This window comes from Eublepharis macularius, chromosome 11, assembly GCF_028583425.1.
Source record: "Eublepharis macularius isolate TG4126 chromosome 11, MPM_Emac_v1.0, whole genome shotgun sequence".
Classification (NCBI taxonomy): Eukaryota; Metazoa; Chordata; class Lepidosauria; order Squamata; family Eublepharidae; genus Eublepharis; species Eublepharis macularius.
This window is the reverse complement of record NC_072800.1, coordinates 27,354,201-27,376,731: the sequence shown is the minus strand read 5'-3', so window position 1 is coordinate 27,376,731 and position 22,531 is coordinate 27,354,201. Positions and strand designations below refer to the sequence as shown.

Sequence of the window (22,531 nt, the reverse complement as noted above, 5' to 3'; positions counted from 1 at the left end):
AACGTTGCAGTGCTGGAACCCATCCCCACCATTTGCTGATTGGGCTGCCCCGTGCCCACGGAAGAGGCAATCGGTTGGCAGAGTTCTGGGGGGAAACATGTACTTTTCATGCTTTCATTTTTTTAAAAAGCCAAGCCCGGAAAGGGTTAAAAGGTTTTTTTCTTTTTGGCAAAGCCTGAAACATGCCTGGGTGGGAGGAGAAAGCAGCCATTTAACCAAGCAGCCATTTAACCACCATTTAACCAAGCAGCCATTTAACTATTTCCTGGCTTTTAAAGCCAGTAGGGAATAAGCAGCAAAGTTAGGAATCGTTCCTAGCTTTGAAGAAGAAAAAAAGAGAGAGAGAGAGTGCTTGCATACCCGGGAGGAAGGAAGCCAACAGAGAAGCAGCCTTATGACCCTCACCTTACTTTACTGATAAAAATGGTGGGAAAGGAGTTCAGAGAGCTGAGTTGGGTGGGAGTGGTTAATTCCGCATAGATCAATCAGCTCTCAGAAAAAAGGAGAGGGGGGGGGGAAGAAGAGAAGCAGAAGGGAAGTATAGAATTCACACTGACATTAATCGGGCCAGATGCAACTTGGCAGCCGCTTCAAAATAACTTCGCAGTATGTCTGCAGGGGGGGGGGTGGAATCAGGGATACCGCGGACAAACATCAGTACTGCATCCCATGACTACCTTGCAAGCGTGAAACTCCTGCAAACATGGGAAACAGAACAGATACTGAAACACTTTAAAGTCCCAGTCCCAGTGCAAAGCTGACCTAGGATGAACACTTCCAGCAGTGAACTGCAGTTCACTCCACTCCCAAGGTACAACTACCATTCAATCAGAGCAGACTTCATTCCCCCATCCAACCCCCCTCCTTCGTTCCTCAGGGGCCTGCATTTAAACACACAGTAAAAAATTTAAAAACTCTATATCAACAAGCAGAAATAAAATCCAAACTATTTAGATGCAAACTATTACAGCATGATACTCTGTCCAATTTTATGGGCCCCCTTTCCACTTCTGAGTTCTTTGAAGTCTAAAAGCTATGTACAGTCTCATTCATAAACATTTACCCAACAGTTTTAAATTCACATCACTTGTTGGTGTAACCATCACATCTTGTTGTAGTGATTTTCTGTAAGACAGAGAGGACACAAAGTAGTATTGACCTGTTCGGTAAATGTTGTTTCTGTGATTGTGGCCTAGAATTGGTTTCTGCATGTCGAACTGAACCAGGTGGAGCGAAGTTTGATGTATGAAGCAAAAAGACCATGGCTGCATCCATACATTACTGGATATCCCACTGTTGTTGCAGTATAGCCATCATCTACAGCTGGAATGGCTTTTCCACACAGGCAAATCCAGTTGTGAATTACTGCTATAGCACAACAGCAGCACAATATCTGACTATGTAGTGTAGTGCAGCCAATTATCACACAAACTTATCCCTTAGTGTTTGCTTATAAAAATCATTGGAATCAAGCCCTTAAGTCTGAAGGAGGATTCTAAGGAGTCTTGAACCCAGGGAATTCATAATACTATCTTGATATACATTTAACATTGATACATATTCATTGTTGATCATTACAATTTTGTGTGTTTAACTATGTATTGCAGTGATTTTTTGTAAAAACAAAAAAGTACTGGTATTCAGTATTGCTGAGAACCATCATCAAACAAACCCTAATGTATTGTATAGAAGGATTTTCTTAACAATGGAAACTGTAAGAATATATTAGGAATTTTCACATCCATTGTTTAGGGTTCTTTTTCTTTACATTTTCTTAGAGGACATACTCGTTTTTCTTTTTCTGCTATGCTCAGCCTTCTGCAGGTGGTCTTTGAGGTGCTGTGAATGTGATCAAGTTGGCCTTTTTTCATGAGTTAAGACTGCCTGGCTAATCCTAAGAAGAGTTACTCCAGTCTAAGCCCATTGAAGTCAATGGGCTTAGACTGGAGTAACTCTGCTTAGGATTTCACTGTAAATTGTCAGGTATAAGAGCATTGGATTAACATTGTGAGTAACTCAGCTTTTGCTTTGTAAATAACCACACTTTTATCTGGAGTGCTCAAGGTGACAACTGCACCGAAGACCTGTATATTATTACTCCGCTAAGCAAAGTCCAGCCTAAGGAGCCTTCCTCCAACTTAACTGGAGAAAAAAGCCACCTAAGTTGGAGGAAGGCTCCTCTGGCCTTGGGTAGGATCAGGGCTTTTTTTCAGCTGGAATGCGGGGGAACGGAGTTCCGGAACCTCTTGAAAATGGTCACATGGCTGGTGGCCCCGCCCCCTGATCTCCAGATAGAGGGGAGTTTAGATTGCCCTCTGCACCGCTGAGCGGTGCAATCTAAACTCCCCTCTGTCTGGAGATCAGGGGGTGGGGCCACCAGCCATGTGACCATTTTCTCCGAGGGCAACCCACTGAGTTCCACCACCTCTTTTCCCAGAAAAAAAGCCTTGGGTAGGATAGTACTCAATGCATTGGCTGCTTTAGCTGGTAGTCAATTACTGTATGCAGAGGCTGGGCTGTTTCCTGTTGTAGCTGAAACAATGCAGAAATCAGGAGGGGATATAGAAGGTGGGTTTTCTTGTGAGAATGAATTGGTTACTTTCCTCTTTTGTTCTGTCTGTTGGTGGTCTTGCTACATATTCCAGAAAGTGAAGCAGCAGAAAAAGGCTGCACCAAGTAAGCTTTCTGTAGACAGATGCTGTTAAAAAAAATCAATTTTTTTCTAAATTTACTAAAGTGAAAGCCACCAATAAACCCTAAACAGTAATGTGCGGAAATAGTCCAGCATTGGAAGGAGGTGGGATGCAGTAAATGTGATTGAATGGAAATATCAGTGGTGTTAGCACGTTTGCAATTGATTGTGGGAAATCAAATAGCTGATCTACTTGTACTTTGCTGCACGTTATCAACCAGTCTTCTAATGGGCAGATGTACAATGTACGGGGACTTAATTCCCTAGAAAGCCATGCTCTATTTTTAGGCTTCTGCTCTCTGGCTCCAAAGTACATAGATTCACGGGAATTGTTTGAAACTTGAGTAAGACAGAATATAATTTTTTAAAGGAAATGTTGCATGTCTATGTGAGCTTCTCCAGATGTAAAAATCACACGTAGGAACAGCATACTGGATAGCGAGTGACACATATGATGCCTCCACCCATCTGTGTCCACAGGGCAGATCTCATCATCAGACCGAAGGTTATTAGTAGTTCTTCTGCTCAGGTCAGTAAAACTTGAGCTTTCTTGGTGGCTGCTCCTGTTATATGGAACAGGCTTCCTGAGGACATGTGGAAAACCCCAACCATGCAGATGTTTTGTAAAATGGAACTTGTCCAGCATGTTGCTGGTTCCTCAGGAGTAGAGTTTAGTTAATAGGCAAAGGATTGCTCCTTTTATTTGTATTAGATTTCTGTGCACGGAGAGTTTAGCAGATTTTAATGCTGAAAGCCATTTTGTGTCCTGTTGACAGGGAGGCAAGTATGTAGGGGATGTAGGTATTTTAAACAAATATATTAATCAGCTCTGAGACTGCATCATTAAGGACAGGTGCCAGTTAAAGAAAGCAGTGGTATTGGCACAACTTTTGGTGGGACTTTGTGTGATACGTTATCACCAAGACACCAAAAATCATCAAAGGGATGTGTGCTGACGCTTAAGTAAGTTGAATGCACAGAGTCATGTAGAACAATGAGGATACCACAATGTAAATACTGCCTAGTGCAGAAGAGGGTGCAGAGATAAAGAAGGATTAATAAGGAAGTTACGATAAGGTTAAAGCTGCCATGAAACGTGCTTGACCCAGAGCAGCTCTGTCAAGAAGCTGGTAAGGGACGGATTCAATAAGGTGGTTGTGGGGGTTTGCAAGAATATATCCAAATGGCCACAATTAGGGTGGATAAAAGAAGAAGAGGAATGTGGCCACACATATCTAAATTGTACTCTTTTTCTACATTTTAAATATTGTTGTCTTAAATGTTCCAGACCAGTGCTGAGTTTGTCAGTGAAGAGAGATTCCACGGCTAAAGTCTGGTTCTTTTTCCTCATTTCTGAAATGCGGGGGGCGGGGGGGGGGGTTGGTGCCAGAAAGGAGCATGGGAAGTGCAAGACAAATCAGTGGAGTCCATAAAGGTTCACTGTGAACGTAGGAAGCCTTTGTTGAAATACTGTGCCTTCCAAACTTGAAGTAACGCTATCCAATTTGACTTTGGTCGATTCTTTATCTAATCCACCACCTAAAATGAATGTCATTTTGCAAGTTGCAACATTTTCCTTTACCTTCGCTCTCTGCCTTACAAGCAGCATGTATGTTCTGATTAGTATAGATCTTTTTTATATATGATCTTTTTTTAAAAAAAAGATGTATATGATCTTTTTTAAAAAAAGAAAGTTGCCAGTACTGTTTTTTTCTCTGGTGGTCTTTGGATCATCTTGAAATCTGTTTTGCACTCACCTCCAAAGCTCTCTGAAGTCTACAACAGCTCCTGCAACCCATTTTAAGGCTTCTACATGCTGAAGTCATAAGGCTTTTCTACAATAACCCCAAGCATCTTTTTCTTACATTCTTTCCTCTTCCCCTTTCACCCAGGGAACAGTGGACCATTAGAGTTTGTTCACTGCTATGAGATGGTTCTAGTTAAAGGTATTATGCAGTAGTTTATTTGGATTCCACGCCCCCCCCCCCCCCGGATCGTTCTATTTCAGATCTATGTCCAACCCTGTTTTGGTTTCAGTATGTGAGCAAGTCATTTCTCTGCCTCAGTTTTCTGTCAGAAAATAATCCCTAGTCTGAGTTTTTAAAGAACTACAAAAATCACTACAGAAATGAGATGGAACATAAATAAGTATGGATGTGTTCCAATGGGTTTGCATGCAGTGTTGCAACTTGTCGTCCTGCTGAATAGTCCAAATGACACGTTCAGCATAATGCAGACAGAAAAAAAAAATAGCTGGCCTTGCACAGAGAGGTTGCATGAAGGAGAGAATGGAAGGAGACCTGGGGACCTGGGGACTTTCTGCAAGCAGCGTATACTCTGATTTCTTTTTCATACTTTTCATACTTTATAGCAATTCTAACCTAAGCTACTTGTAGCCTGAGGGCCAAGCTACACATGACGAATGACACTTGAATGGCAAGTGTATTTCTCCCTGTTCACTTGCCCTCCACTCGATCCACTTGCCGTTCAAGTGTCATTCGTCATGTGTAGCTTGGCCCAGTGATGCACTCCTTGCATTATCTGGGTTGCTGCATTGGCAGGAGCCCTGATGTTTGCTGTGCAAGGGAGCACGGATGGAGGTGACGGAGGGGGTGCCCCTCCCAAACAATCCTTTCTCTTCCCTCCCCCCCCCACAAAGAAATATATAGTCCATTGCAAGATCAAAAGAAAACAGAACAACAAAAAATCCTATGTGATACCTTTTATTAAGACCAATCAAAATACAAAACATAGGCTGCAAGCTTTTGAATTCTCCAGAACTCTTCATCCGCCTGGGTGTATATTTTAAGAAGTTAAGAAAAGTTATTTCGTAAATGCAAATAATGCTGCTTTATCAATACTGAATCAGACCATCATTCTTATCAAGGCCAGTAATGTCTGGCTGGCAGTATTTAGGCACAAGCAGGCAGGCAGGAACCTCTTCTTATCTGGAAGCCCTGGCATGAATCCCTGGCGTGTGGGGACTACTGGGTTCCTGCATTGTTCAAGGGCACTTTTGTCTATTCATACACGGCAGGGTTGTGCCCTGGGTAGCGGCTTCCAGGCTCACAAGCTGGGAAAAGCATCAGCCGCTGACTTCTGTGCCTCAAAGGCACAGGCCGTGTCCTACCTGAAAGTTCTGTCCACACCTCCTCTGGCAGGCCAAGCAAGTTCTTTTGCAGTGACTTTGAATCCAGTTTCTCAGCACTTGCATGCAGGCAGCTTCCCTTCACCCTCCTCTTTTTGTCCTCAAGGCCTCCTCTGGAGAGCAGGGAAGGAGCTGCGGACTAGCAAGGAATGCTGGACATAGAAGCTGAGCCAGACCCTTGGGCTATTGCTGTCAGTATTGTCTGCTCTGGCTGTGGGTCTTTAAGCTCTCAGGCAGAGGTCTCTCACATCATCCCTTACCTGAGCTTTTAAACCCTAGATTGCACCTGCTAGGGTTGTCAGCCTCCAGGCGGTGGCTGGAGATCTCCCGGAATTCAACTGGTCTCCAGGCCACAGAGGTCAGCTCCCCTGGAGAGAATGGCTGTTTTGGGGGGGGCGCTTTACGCCGTTATACACTGCTGAGCTCCCTCCCCAAACTTCGCCTTCCCAAACCTCCCAATGCGGAGCCGACAAGCCTCCCGGGGCCCTTCCCCACGTCCTGCTCTAACCACTGAGCAACGGCTGCCTCCCAGCCCTGCCGTCAACGACAGCAGCCCCGACTGCGGCGCTCCTGCCCGGCGCCCTCTTCTCCCCCTCCTAGGCACCACCGCCTCTTGGCCCCGGAGCGGAGCGGAGCGGAGCGGGGGGGGCGCCTCTGTTCGCCTGCCGGCTGGGCGGCGGCAAGAGCAGCTCGTGGCCCGGCGGCGCCCGGTCAGCGCCCGCGGCGGCGGCGGGGAGGCGGGGCGGGGGTCCCTCCAGCAGCCCCGCCCGCCCGCCCCCGCGCCCGCCCCGCGCCCGCCGCCGAGGGGCCGCCGAGCGCCTCCGCGCCCTGCCCGGCTCCCAGCAGCCGCCTCCGCCTCCGCCTCGGCGCGCCTCCCCGCTCCCTCCCGCTCGGCATCCCCGGCAGCGACTGCCCCGCGCGGCTCGCCGCCTCCGTCCGCCTCGCCTCGCCTCGCCTCTCCTCTGCGCGCCGCCGAGCCGCGCTTGGCTCCGCCGCCTGCCTCCCGCTCCCCGCCGCAGCCAGAGCCCGCTCCGGGCGCGCGTCTCGGGTGCAGGGCGGACGATGCTCTGGCTGTGCGGCGGCGGCGGGCGAGCGGCGGCTGGGCTGCTGCGCTTGCCCGGGCTCAGCCTGGCCGCCTGGCTCCTGCTCCACCACCTGGGACCGCCCATGGCTCGGGCGTCCTCGCTGCTGACAGGTAAGGCGGGGGGCCGCGGCAGCCGCCGGGGGGAGGCGGGCGAGCCAGCGAGCAGCCCCGGAGCGGGGCTCGGCTTCCCGGCAGGGGAGGGACCCGCAGAGGGATCCCGCCGCCGGGCAGCGCTTGGGGTGGCCGCCTTCAGGCATCCCTGGCGGCGTAGATGCGCCGCCTGACGCCAGGTGGGCAGCCGGGTCGCTCTGCAGCAGAACAGCCGGAGCCGAGTCCGGAGACCCGCAAGATTTGTCACGGGCGCAAACTGTAATGGAGACGCGGGAGCTTTGGTTCGGGGGCAATCCGGCTGCCCTCCGAGGTGCTACTGGGCTCAACCGCTGCTCCGCATAACACGTGCGCCTTACCGGTGCGAGCACCAGGGAGCCCGGTTTGGGTGCAGGTCTCCGTGGAGTAGCGGCTCAACCCCCCCCCCCCCCGTACGTCCTGCATACACTGGTCCCGCTCCAGCTGTGATCACAGACCCCCTCTGTTTCCTACCGTACAGATACTTCTGTACTGTTGCCTGGAGTTTCCCGTTATAGGGGAGCAGCTGTTGATAATATGGGCTCATTTGGGGCTTCTAAAAGAGTTGGAAGGAAGTTTCATGCGGCCCTTTTCCTGATGTGCCAAATGTTCTGGGCTTGCTCTAAAGATGCCCTTGTGTGTCAAAAGGAAACAAAAGCTTTTTAAAAAAGTTATTGTGGTGCGCAACTTTTTCAAACAGGTGAAAGACCTGAGCTTTCCCGCCCCCCACTTGAAGGACATACTTTACTGACACCTGGTGCATAAAGAAAAATAAGTCCATTTCTAGTCATTGTGAGAAGTGTTAGGTTTCCAAATGCGGTGCCATCATAAGATAATGTTAAGGCAGGGAGTTCGGTGGGGGGAGTGGAGGGTCACTGGGGAGGTTTTTGCTAACGGGATTCATTTTGCAAATTGATGCTGATGACAGTTTCGGTCTTTATGGATCAAATACGCTGATGGGTTGAAAGACTGGTGTGTCGTTCAGTTGATCTGATTCGCCTGAAGTTGACAATAGAAACAGCCCCATTAACTTCCTCAGAGAGATTAGGTCCTTATCAAAGGCACCTAATTCCAGTGGTAACTAATTAAAAAAAAAACACCTGTATATTCCCAAGACATTTGAGATCAAAAACACCCCGGATGCACAAAGATAACATGAATAACATGATAACAATTTTTAAAGCTGGATTGTCAGCTAACAAAAGCAGTTGTTTCTCCTGCGTATGCTTAGACTATTTAGGGCGAAGTGATTAAATAAACAATACTTAAAAAAACATTTTACAAAAAGCCTCCCTCCCACCCCCAAGCTCCAGCTTCCATCTTATTGCAAGCCAGTTTTACTTAGAAGTAGATCCTAGTCATGTCAAAGGGATTTCCTTCCATGTACGTGCATTTAACCTTTAGCGGTTTTTAGTTGCAATGATGTGCAGAAGAAGGCTGCTTACATTTCACTTGTATACAGAATTGCAGCTTTCAAGTGCAAAAGCCGGGGCCCGGTATAGTTTAAACTGCAACTGGGAACTCTAGTTCTGAAGATAAACACCAAATGCATGATGTGTTGGGAAAAGGTATTAACTTCTTTTTTTAAAAAATGCCCTTCCTAGGTTCTGTTGCAAAATGTGAAAATGAAGGAGAAGTTCTACAGATCCCTTTTATCACCGACAATCCTTGTATAATGTGCATTTGCCTGGTAAGTGTGAATTCCTCTGATAAGATCAAACGAGAATGTCTCTTGAAATCAAATATTGCTTATCTTTCTTCTCTTTTGTACCGCGAAAGGTTATCTCACTTTCTGTACGGGTTACAAAAATTTCCAGTCTCTAACCATGGGAATCGTATCCATGACTTCTAACTCAGAGACACGAGCCTTTCAGCTGACTTTGCCCGTGACATTGCGATGCTCTTGGAAATGTTTTATTCACAGGAGGTATTTGTGGCCGAAGCTGCTGAGGTGTTTGTGCGTGCAGGGTGGGTTTAGTTTATTTGTTTCAGTGGGAGTTGGGGGAAAATTGCCTTCAGGGATATAAGAGATATAACAGGTTAGTGATGAAAAAACATCCAGGTGGTTTGTACATCCAGGTCTGCTTCCCAAATGCAGAATGGTATATATTCAGGCTTTGCATTCTTGGCTAGACATATTGTAATAAAAAGACAATGCCAGCACATATGATACTTCTATATAAAAAAAAACAAACCTCAGCACTCCGAGGATGACACTGGCTGTTATTTGTTCAAGGAATTCAGATTCCCTGGTAGTTAACAATGAGCCTAGTTTGTATTCTACAGCAGAGGAAATCTCTCCCTCTCCCCATTCGGTTTTTTTTCCAGTGATGCTCAGTGTCACTTTCCAAGTCAGACAGCAACGAGAGCCACAGAAAAATAATCACTGATTATTAGAAAACAAATTTTAAAGGGGTATTTTTTTTCTTTTAATGAAGTCATGTGAGAGTAGAATAAAAACAGCTATGTTTATAGACTTTGGAAAGAGAAGCAAAGACTGGATCTTACGGAATGTTTTTTTGGCCATAAAATGATGATTTTCCATCTGTCAGGTCCGAAATGGAGACAGGTGTTCTAGGGTCATTGCAGCTCCAAAAAAATGCAACGGAGGCTTTGTTATTTAGGTGCCCGGCTCTGCCTCAGGTCTTTCAATCAACGCTGAGTAGTTTTTGGCCAGAAAGTCATCAAAATCTTTGTATAATTGTTTCTGATAGTAATTTTAGAAGGGGAACTGAAGGAAAAAATGGGAAGGGAAGAAGAGGAAAGCAAACAATACCTAATAAATGGTCTGTGTGTTATCCGACAGATATGTCTGCAGTCTTTTTTGGGCATGATTTGCTTTTGGATGTAATACAAAGAGCACATTTAGTTCGTATGTGGTCTAATTTAATGTCTCAGTTAATACTTCTGATTTTTTTGTAATGAAGTTAAACAGGTACTAACCATTGTGCACTGCTCATGATTTTTGAAAAGTTCGTAAAACAATTTTTCCTTGATATTCCTTCTCCATTGCACTCCCAATGCCTGTCCCCTCCGGCTCGTTTCCCTCTCTCTAGAAGAAAGTCTGTATATTAAGTTTGGGGATGGAGGCGTTAATTTCAGACTGGAAATTGCAAGTCTGCCTATTGCTAAGATTTTGTATACCCTGTCTCTGGGCATATTGAATATTTTTTATTTTTTTTGAAAAACACATCCAAAGTGGAAAAAATGTGTACACACAGAATGCACAAACAATAAGCCTCAAAGGATAGCTGAAGCTCTTTTCAGACACTGCAAACCAGGAGTATACCAAGCCTATGGGAGTTTGCATTAATAATGATCCTTCCAATACTCACAGTCAGCATGTTATGTGAACCAAAGACAACATGTGTATTTACCATGGATGTAAAACTTCAGTACACATGATCTGATCCCTGGATTTTGCAGTGTTCATGCATGTGATCGTTATGTGCATTGCTCCTGTTCGCCCATGTATGTCAGAAAGATTGTAGGTTGTGTGCTTATGTGGTGCACAGCTGGTGGGTTCATGGTACACATGACTATAATGTCTGAAAAGGGCTTTAGATTGTAATGAATTACAAGCAGATCCACTTGAGCAGATACACGCCTTTCATACAAGAACTCTAAATCGCTTTTGATCTCTCTCATATTATTTTGGTTAATATCTAATTCTTGTTAATGCAACATGCAAATTAATATTAATAGTAATTAATTAATAATAATGTACACTTGACATTTGCATTGCAAAGTGATTAAGCAGGAGCAGCTTGGAAGTCTTGTGTGAAAATGCTCTTAATTTAATGTTAGTCCTACAATTGCTTCTTCCATCAAAACACTCCTGTTGGCTGTATTCAAACATCACCACCACCTACGGTTAGCTGTTACTGGAATAAGCCTTGGAAGTCAACAGCCTCATGTGCTCACCTTGCTCTGTACAAAAATGGTTGGGTGAATTGTGTGCAGATCCAGAGGAGTTAGCTGTGTTAATCTATAGTTGCAAAATAGTAGAGAGTCTAGTAGCATTTTTAAGACTAACCAACTTTATTGTAGCATAAGCTTTGGAGAACCACAGCTGTGGTTCTGGAAAGCTTATGCTACAATAAATTTGGTTAGTCTTAAAGGTGCTATTGGACTCTTTACTGAATTACATGTGCGTGTCCCATTTGTCAAGTAGCAGGAAGTGCAACGTCCAGGTAGGCAATAACTTCTATATGAACTTTTTGACAAGTGGTAATTTGTACTTTAATAGTTCCTTCTACCCAAGCACCACGGACTACTCTAATATTATTAATGAATGGAGCCTCACATGAACTCTATGTCAAACAAGAAGTCTTAGATACAGAGAGGTGTGAATTTTTTTTTCTAATGCCTTACAAATAGGCAAAACAAGCACTAGAGACTGTTACACTCTCTCAAACCACTTATTCTGGCACAGATGTACTTAACCACAACAAAATTATTCAAAAGTAGGTGTTTTGGAGTATGAGATGGAAGTCTCTTAATTCCTGTTCCCTTTCCTCAGTATAATCTTGGGCCCTCTGGATACCTTTTAATATCGGATGATTACAGGGGAATTGTTACCCTCCTTTGTTCTCTCCTCATAATGGCAAATGGATCCATGAAATTTTACAGCTCAGTGCAGACGTTCATGGTTATTCTTCTGCACGTAGCTCTGTATGAGTCATGTAAATCATGCCAACTTGTACCCCCCTGTGCAATTGTCTGCACAGAGGGATTTGGACCCTGCCATATGATCTTGACTCCTAGGACCGCCTCTAACATGTGACATTAAATCTCAGCACTGGGCTCACATGTCCATCCAGATACAGCAGTTTTATCTGGGGATGGCAGAAAGGTGCTTTCCATATATTCAGTGAGGGACATCTATGAACCATAAGTTCTTCAAGAGATTCTAGGCTCAAAGAAGGCTTATTCCATGACAGTAAAACTGGGGTTGTGGTGGTGGTAACGTCTGCTGCCTTTTCCAAATATGTGCTCATTTCCTTTATCTGAGTGCACAGGGGACCTGGGATTACCTTTATTGTGCCCCCGGCCATTTTACTTGCAACTAGCAACAGAGTCTATTGGAAAAATAAATACAACGGGCTCTAGCAGTGGAGTATTGGGAGGGCCATGCCGGCACTGCCCTCCTGAGGCCCTGCAGCTGACGGAGGTGGCGGGAAAGCCACGAGGTGGGGGCGGGGCCCTCTTGTGCTGCACCTCCCCTCTGGCTCCATGGCCCCTCAGAGGCCACGGCATGGAGGCCCAGCATGGTGCTCCCCATGGCCCCACAGCGGCCGTGGGGAGCCCTGCCCACCCAGCACAGGCTTCCCACCACCTCTGCAGCAGCTATGGCACTGCACTGCGCCTCCCTGCCAACTCTGCAGGCAGGCCTCTAAGGGGCTGTGGAGCCGGCGGAGAGGCACAGTGCAGCCCTGCAGCTGCCGCGGAAGCAGCAGGAAGGCCGCATGGTGGGGCTCCCTTGCACTGCACCTCTCTGCTGGCTCTGTGGACCCTCAGAGGCCTGCTGCTGACAACTCTCCTTTTATCCTGGCACAGGTGCACCCACAGGGCTGCAGTGCACCTGCGCCAGGATAAAAAGTGAGTCATTGCCAATACGGCTCAGCTTTTATGTATAGGAATCTTTGCCCTGTTAAATAAGTTTTATTTGCACTGTGTTTAACACTGCTGCCACATTATGACAAGGGGGAGCCTTTCTGGCTCATTTTAAAACTGTGTCATGCACGCAATTTGGCCCATTGTTCAGGGAAGATAATGCAAAACAGCTCGACTGTCAGGTGTCTGTTGAGCAACTCAGTCATCTTAAGAGGAAGGGAAAATACAAGCAGTTGCAGAAATGTTTCAGCTCCTACCTATTATTTCTTCAGCCATGATTGGTCTCTTGCAAGATCTTCGCATTTTGTTTGGAAATAAACATCCACCCTCTTCTCAGTGACCCATTTTTCCCACACCCAACTCAGCCCAGTTTTGCTTGATTCTACTCCTACAACCTTTAACTCCTAGCTTGCTCTTGACTACTCTTCACTTTAGGCTATATATTCTTCCCCTAATTTTATTAACCATAGCTGAAAGCCCTACTTGACTGCCATAATTGTCTTATCTTTCCAACTGTTGTCAGGGCAGGTCACACAAAATTGGCACCCAGGTGGCCATATTTCTTAGATTCCATTCAAATAGTGGTAGTGGCTGGGAGTCTCTTCTCAGTGGTGCAATCCCAGGTACTACGGAATGTGTGTAAAAGATTTTTAATCTTGTTCTATTCCTGGAATGATGTGGGTAGGACAATTACACGGGCCTTTCCCAGAGATCATTGTCATCTTGCCAACTGGATTGTGATCGCTTGGGCAAGGCCCATGTTACTGACTCTGCTCACATACTGCCACCACATGGGATTATATAATAGTAAAACAGCTACATAACACTGTGGGCGAGTGTGAAGGGGAACTGACAGTAAATAGCCTATCCTACTGCAGATTCCATTGTGTTGAAAGCTACAATAAAAATACAATAAAAAGTAATTTACAAATAATTGTTCTGACCTACAGTTTGTTCTAGCTCAAAATATTCTAAGAGAATGGAGATTTGAAGAAGTCAGGTTCCTAGAACTCACAACCTGCACATTTTAATTTGGAGTACACGTAGGGTTGCCAGCCTCCAGGTGGTAGCTGGAGATCTCCTGGAATTTCAACTGATCTCCAGGCAACAGAGACCAGTTCCCCTGGAGAAAATGGCTGCTAAGAAGGGCGAACTCTATGGCATTATACCCCATTGACTCCCCTCCCCAAACCCTGCCCTCTCCAGGCTCCACCCCCCAAATCTCCAAGAATTTCCCAACCTGGACCTGGCAACCCTAAGTACACAGGTTTTCTCTCTGGTGGCCCCTACCCTGTGGAACGGCCTGCCTGAGGAGGTCAGGAGAGCACCCACTCCTCTGGCTTTCCGCAAACGATGCAAAACCGAATTATTCAAAAAGGCTTTTTACTCAGACAGGAGGGCTGTATTGTAGGGAGGGGGTCTCAGATGCTTCGCTAATGAGTTAGGGACCTTAGACTTCACCACTTGACACACCACTTGAAGCCGGCTGGGTGACCTTGGGTCAGTCAAAGCTTCTAGGAGCTCTCTCAGCCCCACCCACCTCACAGGGTGTTTTGTTGTGGGGATAATAATAACATACTTTGTAAACTGCTTTGAGCGGGTGTTAAGTCATCCTGAAGGGTGGTATATAAATCGAATGTTGTTGTTACTGTTATTATATGTTGCCTTACATATTATCTGTTGCTTTAAATATGTATTCCTATGTACTACCTGTGCTTCATGTTGTCTAATGTCATTCCTAGAATTGATTATATTCTGTCTCAGCATTTCTTCAGCTCTGTATTGGATTTTTGCTAAAGTTATGTCTTTGTAAACTTGTATTTATTTACCCTATGACGTTGTTTATGGAAATGTCCTTGACACTGTATGGAAATGTCCTTGATACTGATTGCAGTAATCTCACACTGTGTAATTCACCTTGAGAAAGGTGGACTATAAATAAATAAGTAAGTAAATAAATAAATAAATTTCTGAAGCTGTGCTGTGGGGGGGCGTGTTAATGAGAAATTATGTAAATATGGGCACTTCATAGTACAATATGAGAAGTGGGTGGGAAGGAATTGGAAAATCCCATCCTTCGTCCTGCGGCTGCTCCCTACATGCCATCCATTTTCGCTCCCCACTAGCTGGCTCTCATCCCTGCAACTTGCTTCTGCTTCACCTCTTCACCTTTTCAATGGTCTTTTATCCATCCTGTCCTTGCTCAGCCCCAGCTGTTCTTCTCTTCTGGCCTTGTCTATCCTCCTCCTTGCAGCTCTTGCTGGCACCTAGGTCATGCCTGATGTCATTTTTTATGAGATATAGTAGTTAAGTGGTTGGGTTGCCAATCAGCGCTTTGCTAGTTTTAATCCCACTACTGGCATGAGCTAAGCAGATGGCCTTGGGTAAGCTACTCCTCTCAGCTCCAGCTCCTCAGCTGTATTGTGGGGATAATAATAACACTGACTTTGTTCACCACTCTGAGGGGGCACTAATCTGTCTAGAGGAGCAGTATGTAAATACAGATGTTGTTATTTTGCGATGTCTGTACATGCATAGAGATCAGTCTTAACTTTTTTGGGGGGGAACATTTCTAATTTTTCTGCAAACATGCGGGTTCCCTAGCCTTGTGTGTCCCCATCTTATAGAGTTTTTGATCCTCACTGGGAGGGGCTTGTTTGGCTATTAGATAGGTTTGGCTATTAGATAGGTTTGGGGAATTTGGATGCAGGCTTAGGGCTAGTTCCTACATACACATTTTTCAATTGCTGGCTCAAGCTTCTTGCTTAGGTTAATGGATGTGACTCATAGATACAACAAAGCAGAGTTACTCTTGTGATTCCCACACTCATTCACATGAGTGAGCAGGTGTAGTCATGCATGCGTGATATGAATAATTTCAAATACGATAGCCAAAGGAAATCGGTTCACGTTTTTGGCTACCAGCCATCATTCAGGATGTAAAATACTAAATGTTTAAATGGTAAAGTTTTAAACATTTTCCAAGGCTTGGAAAACTGGCAAAGGGTTACCTGAGCATTCCCCATTCATCTATGCCTACGGAATGTGTGTTTCTAGTGTTGTTCTTAATGTTAATTGTCTGGACACTAAATTGATATGGAATATTTTCACATGTTAATTTTTCTTCATAAGAATCAGTAGAGCTGACAGGGCTTTTTTTCAGCTGGAATGCGGTGGAACAGAGTTCCGGAACCTCTTGAAAATGGTCACATGGTTGGTGGCCCCACCCCCTGATCTCCAGACAGAGGGGAGTTTAGATTGCCCTCCATGCCTCTGAGCGCGGGAGGGCAGTCTAAACTCCCCTCTGTCTAGAGATCAGGGGGCGGGGCCACCAGCCATGTGACCATTTTCTCCGAGGGCAACCCACTGAGTTCCACCACCTCCTTTTCCAGAAAAAAAGCCCTCAGAGCTGATATTATACAGGAATATGCACATGGGCTAGATAGAGTGTGAGTTTATACAATATTTTTTCATCATTTAAACAGTTGTTTAATTAAATGAAATTTACATTCAAATCATCATGTATGCGTGAGTTAGTCATCCAGATTTGGAATTTTGAAGGACATTTGGAACAACAAAGATTTTGCATGGCATTGCTAAGTATGAGAGAAAATGTAGATTAAAACATGTTTTCTATGAAAGTCCTGTGACATAACAAAAGGAAAGAGGTACAGGAAGATAGCATTTTCATATAAAGTCCAGTATAATTATCATATTTAGCAGGGGTTGTCTAAGTCTGAAAAGAATTAAAATTGGATATTGTAGCATTTTATGTAAAGTATACCATGTTTTAGTATTATCTTAGAAAAGGGATAAAATTGCCTAAGCCTTGCAGAAGGAGGTGAAATGGGATCCGGTGCATAATTACAGGATTAAAAACACTTGAGAAACTCTCCACAAAATCAACCTAGCCAATTAATTTTTAAAAAAGTTTTTTAAATGTTGGGATATGATTATGGCCACGAGGGGTACAGCTTGGGTGGTGGTGGCCACGATGGCAGGAGGGACCATATCATTTTGCCCCATGTGTCATTGTTGGCGTAAAACTAGAGCATCTTACCAGATGCCAGCTGAGCTCCAAGAATAACCTTTCCTTAAACTCTTTTTGGATTTTTCCTTTTAAAACACAATCAGGGGAGGAATAAGAGAGAATCAAGCTTTGCTAGTTAAATGGGATGATTGATGGGTTGGGGGAATGTTTGGATTAAAGTGGATTAGATTAGGGATAGCCTCTCTTGCTTCAAACAGCTGTAGGGATAGAAAAATTGTGAGTGAATTTGCATTCACACCCTCCCATTGGTACATTCTAGCCCTTGGAAAGCTTCAGTCCCAGTGGTAGCCCCCAGCTGTTAAACTAACTAAGAAAACTAACTAACTGGTTAGCTGTTAGGCTAGGGTTGCCAGGTCCAGGTTGGAAAATTCCTGGAGAGATTTTGTGGAAGGAGCCTGGAAAGAGTGGAGTTTGGGGAGGGGAGGGCCCTCAGTGGGGTAAAATGCCATAGAGTCTACCCTTCAAAGCAGCCATTGTCTCCAGGGGAACTGATCTCTGTGGCCTGGAGATCAGTTGTAATTCCGGGAGATCTCCAGCTACCACCTGGAGGCTAGCAACCCTATGTTAAGATAACTATGGAAAAAGGCAGGTACAATACTGGACTATCTGATGCCCCCCCCCCAACCAGGGCTAATAACAGCTTGGGAGGAGGATTCCTACCAATAAACTGGCCTGTTGAGGAAAAAGCTAACCCCCTCCAGCCCTTCTGCAACTTGCCCTTCTGCAACTGTGTTTAAAATTTTCAAACTACATTGGCTTGGAGCCTATCAAGATTTGTAATGGGTGGTAGGATTTCCATCTTTTATAGTAGCCCAAATGCCCCCCGAAATGCTGCTTTTTTGGGGGGGGAGGGCCCCCAGTGGCAGAATGTGGCAGGAGTTAGAGGTCAACTGTGAAAGGTGGGAGTCAGAAAAATCTCATACCCTTTTAGATCTGTTCAACGGGATCATCTAAGCCATTGGGAGTTCTGATTGTGAACGTCACCCATAGCATGTAGTGTGACCTATAATTAACAGCAAAAAGCAGGGATCCAGCACTACAATGGCACCTTCTCAAAAGGTTGCTAACCTCCAAGTGGGATCTGGAGATCTCCTGAAATTACAAGTCACCTCTAGACTACAGAGATCACGTCCCCTGGAGAAAATGGCTGGTTTGGGTAGTGGCCTTCATGACATTATACCCTGTTGAGATCCCTCCCCAAACCCAACCATCCCCAGAGTGTACCCCCAAATCTCCTGGAATTTTTCATTTTAGAGTTGCCAGATTTTATCTCCTTACAATAAATACATTGAAGCTGTTGCTTTAAATCTGAGAAACCCAATGGCAGTTGTTACAAGCTATAATGTTTTAATTCTGATGCTAAAACTGCTTTTTCACTAAATCAAAACATTATTAGTGCAATCCTGAGCAGAGTTACTCCAGTCTAAGCCCATTGATTTTAATGGGCTTAAACTGGAGTAACTCTGCTTAGAATTGGACTGAAACTATTCTTTTTTGCATGTTGTTGTTGTGATACGATCATTAGACTGAAATGAAAATAAGCTATACTGGATTATTGTGAAAACTTTTAGAATAATCATGCACGGTGTACCAGTTGATAAAAGCCAGTGAGTACACTGGCCAAAGACATCTACTGTATAACAATCCACTCCCTTCCCTCTCAAATTCAAAGACTGCCAAATGAACCTAGGCAGTGGTAATTGTTGTTCCCAACCTTTTATCATCTAAACGTAGAACAGAAGGAAATCAATGCGACCCAGAAAGTGTACCCTTGTATTGGAAGCATGAGAGAAAGTTGGGAGTCAGGCACTCAGGAAACGAGAAATCGAAGCTTTGCTTGGCATGAGTTTTCTTCAGCATGAAACATCATTCTGTAGTTTAAATTTCCATTTCTATATCCAAATATGCCAGGTAGAATTGGACCTTTTGCTTATAAAGGTGATGTTGAAAGTTAGTGTCATAAGAAGTAGTTTCAACTTAGCTCAAGAGAATCAAGAAATAATGAATGACACCATAGCACTCTTCTCACATTTGATAACCAAATAAAAATAGATTTTGCCTACCCAAAAATTGTCTTGGTACTCCTGAATTCTCTAAATACCTGTAAGTAAAATCACTTGTTTTCCGCTGCACAATCTTCCTTTTGAGAGTGATGCCCCATCTAAAAGCAAGTGTTTGGCATATGTCTTTGGTGAAAACGGCAATGTCTTAGCACATCAGGATCCAATTGTTGTTGTGTCAAGGTATAATGTGGCCCAGATGAAATCTTGTGGAATAGTGCATATTAAAACAATATCTTCAAAACAAGTACCTTCATACCTATTTTGTTTAATATACTTCCAAGAGTTGATGGACATGATTTTTAAAAAGCTACTAGAATTCAATCCTCTCAGTTTAAATGTCTTTATTGCTGTAAAGAATAATCAGCTTTCGTTCTCCATTCTATACAGTAGTTTAATAGTAGCCTTCAGTTGCATCGTACTGGAAAAGGTTTTGATCAGAGTTTGGCAAGCACATCCCATAGTAGAAATGTACCCATACGTGATTCCTTTTAAGCATCTTCAAAAATTTTCAAGATGTGTTTGAAACAGAAACTCTGTTTGGGGCAGCAGGACATCTGGAGCTTATTTTTTACGTTACCATGTAAGCTGACACATAAATGAATAAGTGTGCAAAAATGGTGATTGGAATAGATAAATATATTTCTATAAATGCATTTCTGTAAGTGCAGCACCTGTTCTACTCATATTTAGAGATGGGCACGAACAGAAAAAAAACGAACATGATGTTTGTTGTTCGTTGCCATCCACAAACAGGGACTCACGAACACGAGCATGACCTGTTCACGAACATGTTCGTGGTTGGATGTTCGTGGGGGCCAGCAGGCTCTCCTCGAGCCATCATCCAAGTTTGGTCAAGATCCCTACCTCACCGCTCCCAGAAACCTGACCTGAGCAGGCACCAGGAAAGGTACCAATAGTAAATAATAGTTTGGCCCCAGAGCCTGGCAGCAGCCCTGGAACCTGAAAGGGTAGATCCATATCCCACCACACACAAAAAAAATTCAAGCTCCAATGCACTCTCCCTGTCTCTCTATCAAAATGCCAACAGCAGCTGTCTCTTTCTCTCCACTGTCTGCAAATACTAGCCAGAGCTGGGAGCCCCCCCTCCCCCATGGTCTTTCCTTTCTTGTAACAAAGTTGGAGCTCCACACTTGAAAGGAAGACCTGCCTATCAAGCTAAATTGGGCTTAGATTGGAGTTTCCAGGGCAACAGCAAAAGTTCAGACAGAGTTCAGACAATCCCTGCCAAAGTTGCAGGTGCCAGACTGTCTGGCTTGACGAATAGCAATGAACAGCAATGAACGAGGCTTACAACAACCACCTGTTTGTTTAGAATGGGGCCTCATGAACAGCTTGTTCACGAACAGCAGATTGGGCTGTTCGTGGCTTTTTTTTTGTTCGTATTGCTGTTCGTGCCCTTCTCTACTTATGTTATTTTTCTTATATGGAACTTACAGAACCTTAGTGTGAGAGGCTGAGCAACTAAAGAATTTGATGCTGAAAATTAGTTGGTTCAGACGAATGTAAACAAAATATGTACTGAGTTAATAATAAAAGAAATGTTTAGGGCCCGGTCCAAAACTCAACTGCAGCACACAGCACTGAATAGGGCGGAGCATTCGCACCCATGGCAGCTGGTTGCAAGTATTCCATTGGTGCCTGCTGTAACGCGGGGTAGATAGAGGAGGAGTTGGGCTTGCACTAGTGTACTGTGGACATTTTGTGGCTTAAGCTCTTATCTGAGAAAAAACAAATCATGCAATACAATTTTAAAAAATGGAGTACTGGAATATGCCCTGAACTGGATAGCTCTGATCTCATCAGATCTCAGAAGCGAAACAGGGCCAGCCTTGTTTAGTGATTGGATGGGAGACCTCCAACGAAGACCAGGGTTGCAGAGGCAGGCAATGGCAAACCACCTCTGTTAGTCTCTTGCCATGAAAACCCCACCAGGGGGCATCATAAATAAGCTATGACTTGAGAACACTCTCCACCATCACTGGAATATACAGCCTAAGGAACGAAATTTAAGCCTGTCCCCAGAATGGTTGGAACACTGTAGCTCCAGTTGCAAGGAGCGTTCATTAGTAAGTGAGTGGAAAAAATGGCAGGAAATTGAGGTTGTAGAGGTAATGGGGAGCTAGCATATAAAAAAAGACCAGTGCTAATGTTTGCCAGTTTGGTTCAGAACCAAGGAATTTATTGCAGGGATGTTCTTAAAATTGCTGACAATTAGTGAGAAGGAAACGGGGAAGAAGACAAGCAAAGCTATCGAATACTTTCCCAGTAGGCTTCTGAAGATTAAAGGAAGGCTGTGGGCCAGTATTTCAAAGACTAGTGGGAGGAAAGTGGAGTAAAAATGGGTGACAAACTAGCTGTGAAGTTGTGTTTTGGGGGCTATGCTCTAGGATGTGCAGTGCACCAAATTCTGTACTATAACCATAGAATTCTGGACAAATCCTAGAGTGTCGCTCTTGACTGACATGACTTTGCTTCCATTTTTTTGCTTGAAGTAACATTGCACACTGGTTTGATGCTGGTGCACCTGTTCCTCCACCCAATACTTTTGGCAGGCTGTCTTTCTCCATGGGCTTCATGGATTTTTAAAAAAAAACCCGAAAATAAAAAGCAGTGCTGTGTGGTTTTGAGGCTGAGCAAAGAGGCAGTGAAGGCACTGCTTATGCCTTTTCCTTCTTTCTATTTGATATTCAAAATTGCTCTCTCAGCTAATTCCTCTCTGAAGAGGAACAGATGTGTGAATCTGCCACTAGGGGTGGGCATTCAGATATTTCTGATCGAAATAGACATTTGAAAAATTCCTTATCAGTATTTTTGGTATATTAATGGTATCCAAGTGATGAGAAAATGGAGGAGAGACAGGGTGGCCTAATTTGTGTCCCCATTGAGGAGAAAGGCGGAGAATAAAATAAATAAATATTTGGGATTCTTCAGAATATCAGATATTGATTCCTGAAAAATTCTGGAAATATTTGGGACTATCCAAAAATTTGAGGGACTGATATTTTTAGGCTCCCATGCACGTTTTTCATCAATTTTACATATTTCTAGGCAATGGGAGGGAGGCAGGAGGCAGCTGTCACAGGGAATGGCATCAGATGTTGGGGGGGGGGGTACTTCTGTACAGAAAATAAATAAATATGAAGCCAAAAATGTTGTTCTTGCTACTCTCATAAATAACTCCTCCCCCTTCCCCAAATCATTGGAAAATAGTTGTTAGGAAAGTAGATGAGTATCTCAATTAAAACAAGCCCAAACAGATCCCACAAAAGCTCCTACGTGAAACTTATGCATGCTGTATTTCTTTGTTAAAGGGGTGAGAGGGAACAGGAGTGTCAGGCTGTTGGCTCTGTTGGGCTTTCCACATCGGTCCTGGGTTCTGCTGGGATTTTCTGGTTAGATGTTGGTTCTGTTGGGCTTGTTGGTTGTGTTTGTATTTGGAGGCTTTGGTCCAGTGGTTGCTCTTGCATATTTGGCTATTGGGTTCTTTGAACCCCCAACCCCATAATAGGAAACAGTGGAGACTATTGAGATGGCTGGGGGCACCTTGTTCAGGGGCTCATAAAATTGAACCCCAGAGTCCAATTTGCTTGAAACTTTGGGGAGTCTTTAGAGGACAGGCAGCATCAGGGTGCCCTGCAATTGTGGTTGAAAAAAAGCCACTTTAGACCCCTTGAAAAAGTCCTCCATAGGGAATAATCAAACGTGAATAAATGTTAGGTAAAAATGTTAA

The 22,531-nt window shown here is 44.4% G+C and overlaps 1 protein-coding gene across 1 annotated transcript in view; it reads left to right on the top strand.

Moving 5' to 3' along the window:
* Positions 1–6,790: 6,790 nt before the first annotated feature.
* BMPER (BMP binding endothelial regulator) overlaps positions 6,791–22,531 on the top strand; it is a 232,045-nt gene continuing 216,304 nt past the window's right edge. Inside the window, exons 1-2 of the mRNA XM_054992126.1 lie at positions 6,791–7,035; positions 8,655–8,740. Of these exons, the coding sequence (XP_054848101.1) occupies positions 6,903–7,035; positions 8,655–8,740 (219 nt within the window). The 5' untranslated portion in view covers positions 6,791–6,902. The remainder of the gene's footprint in view (positions 7,036–8,654; positions 8,741–22,531) is intronic.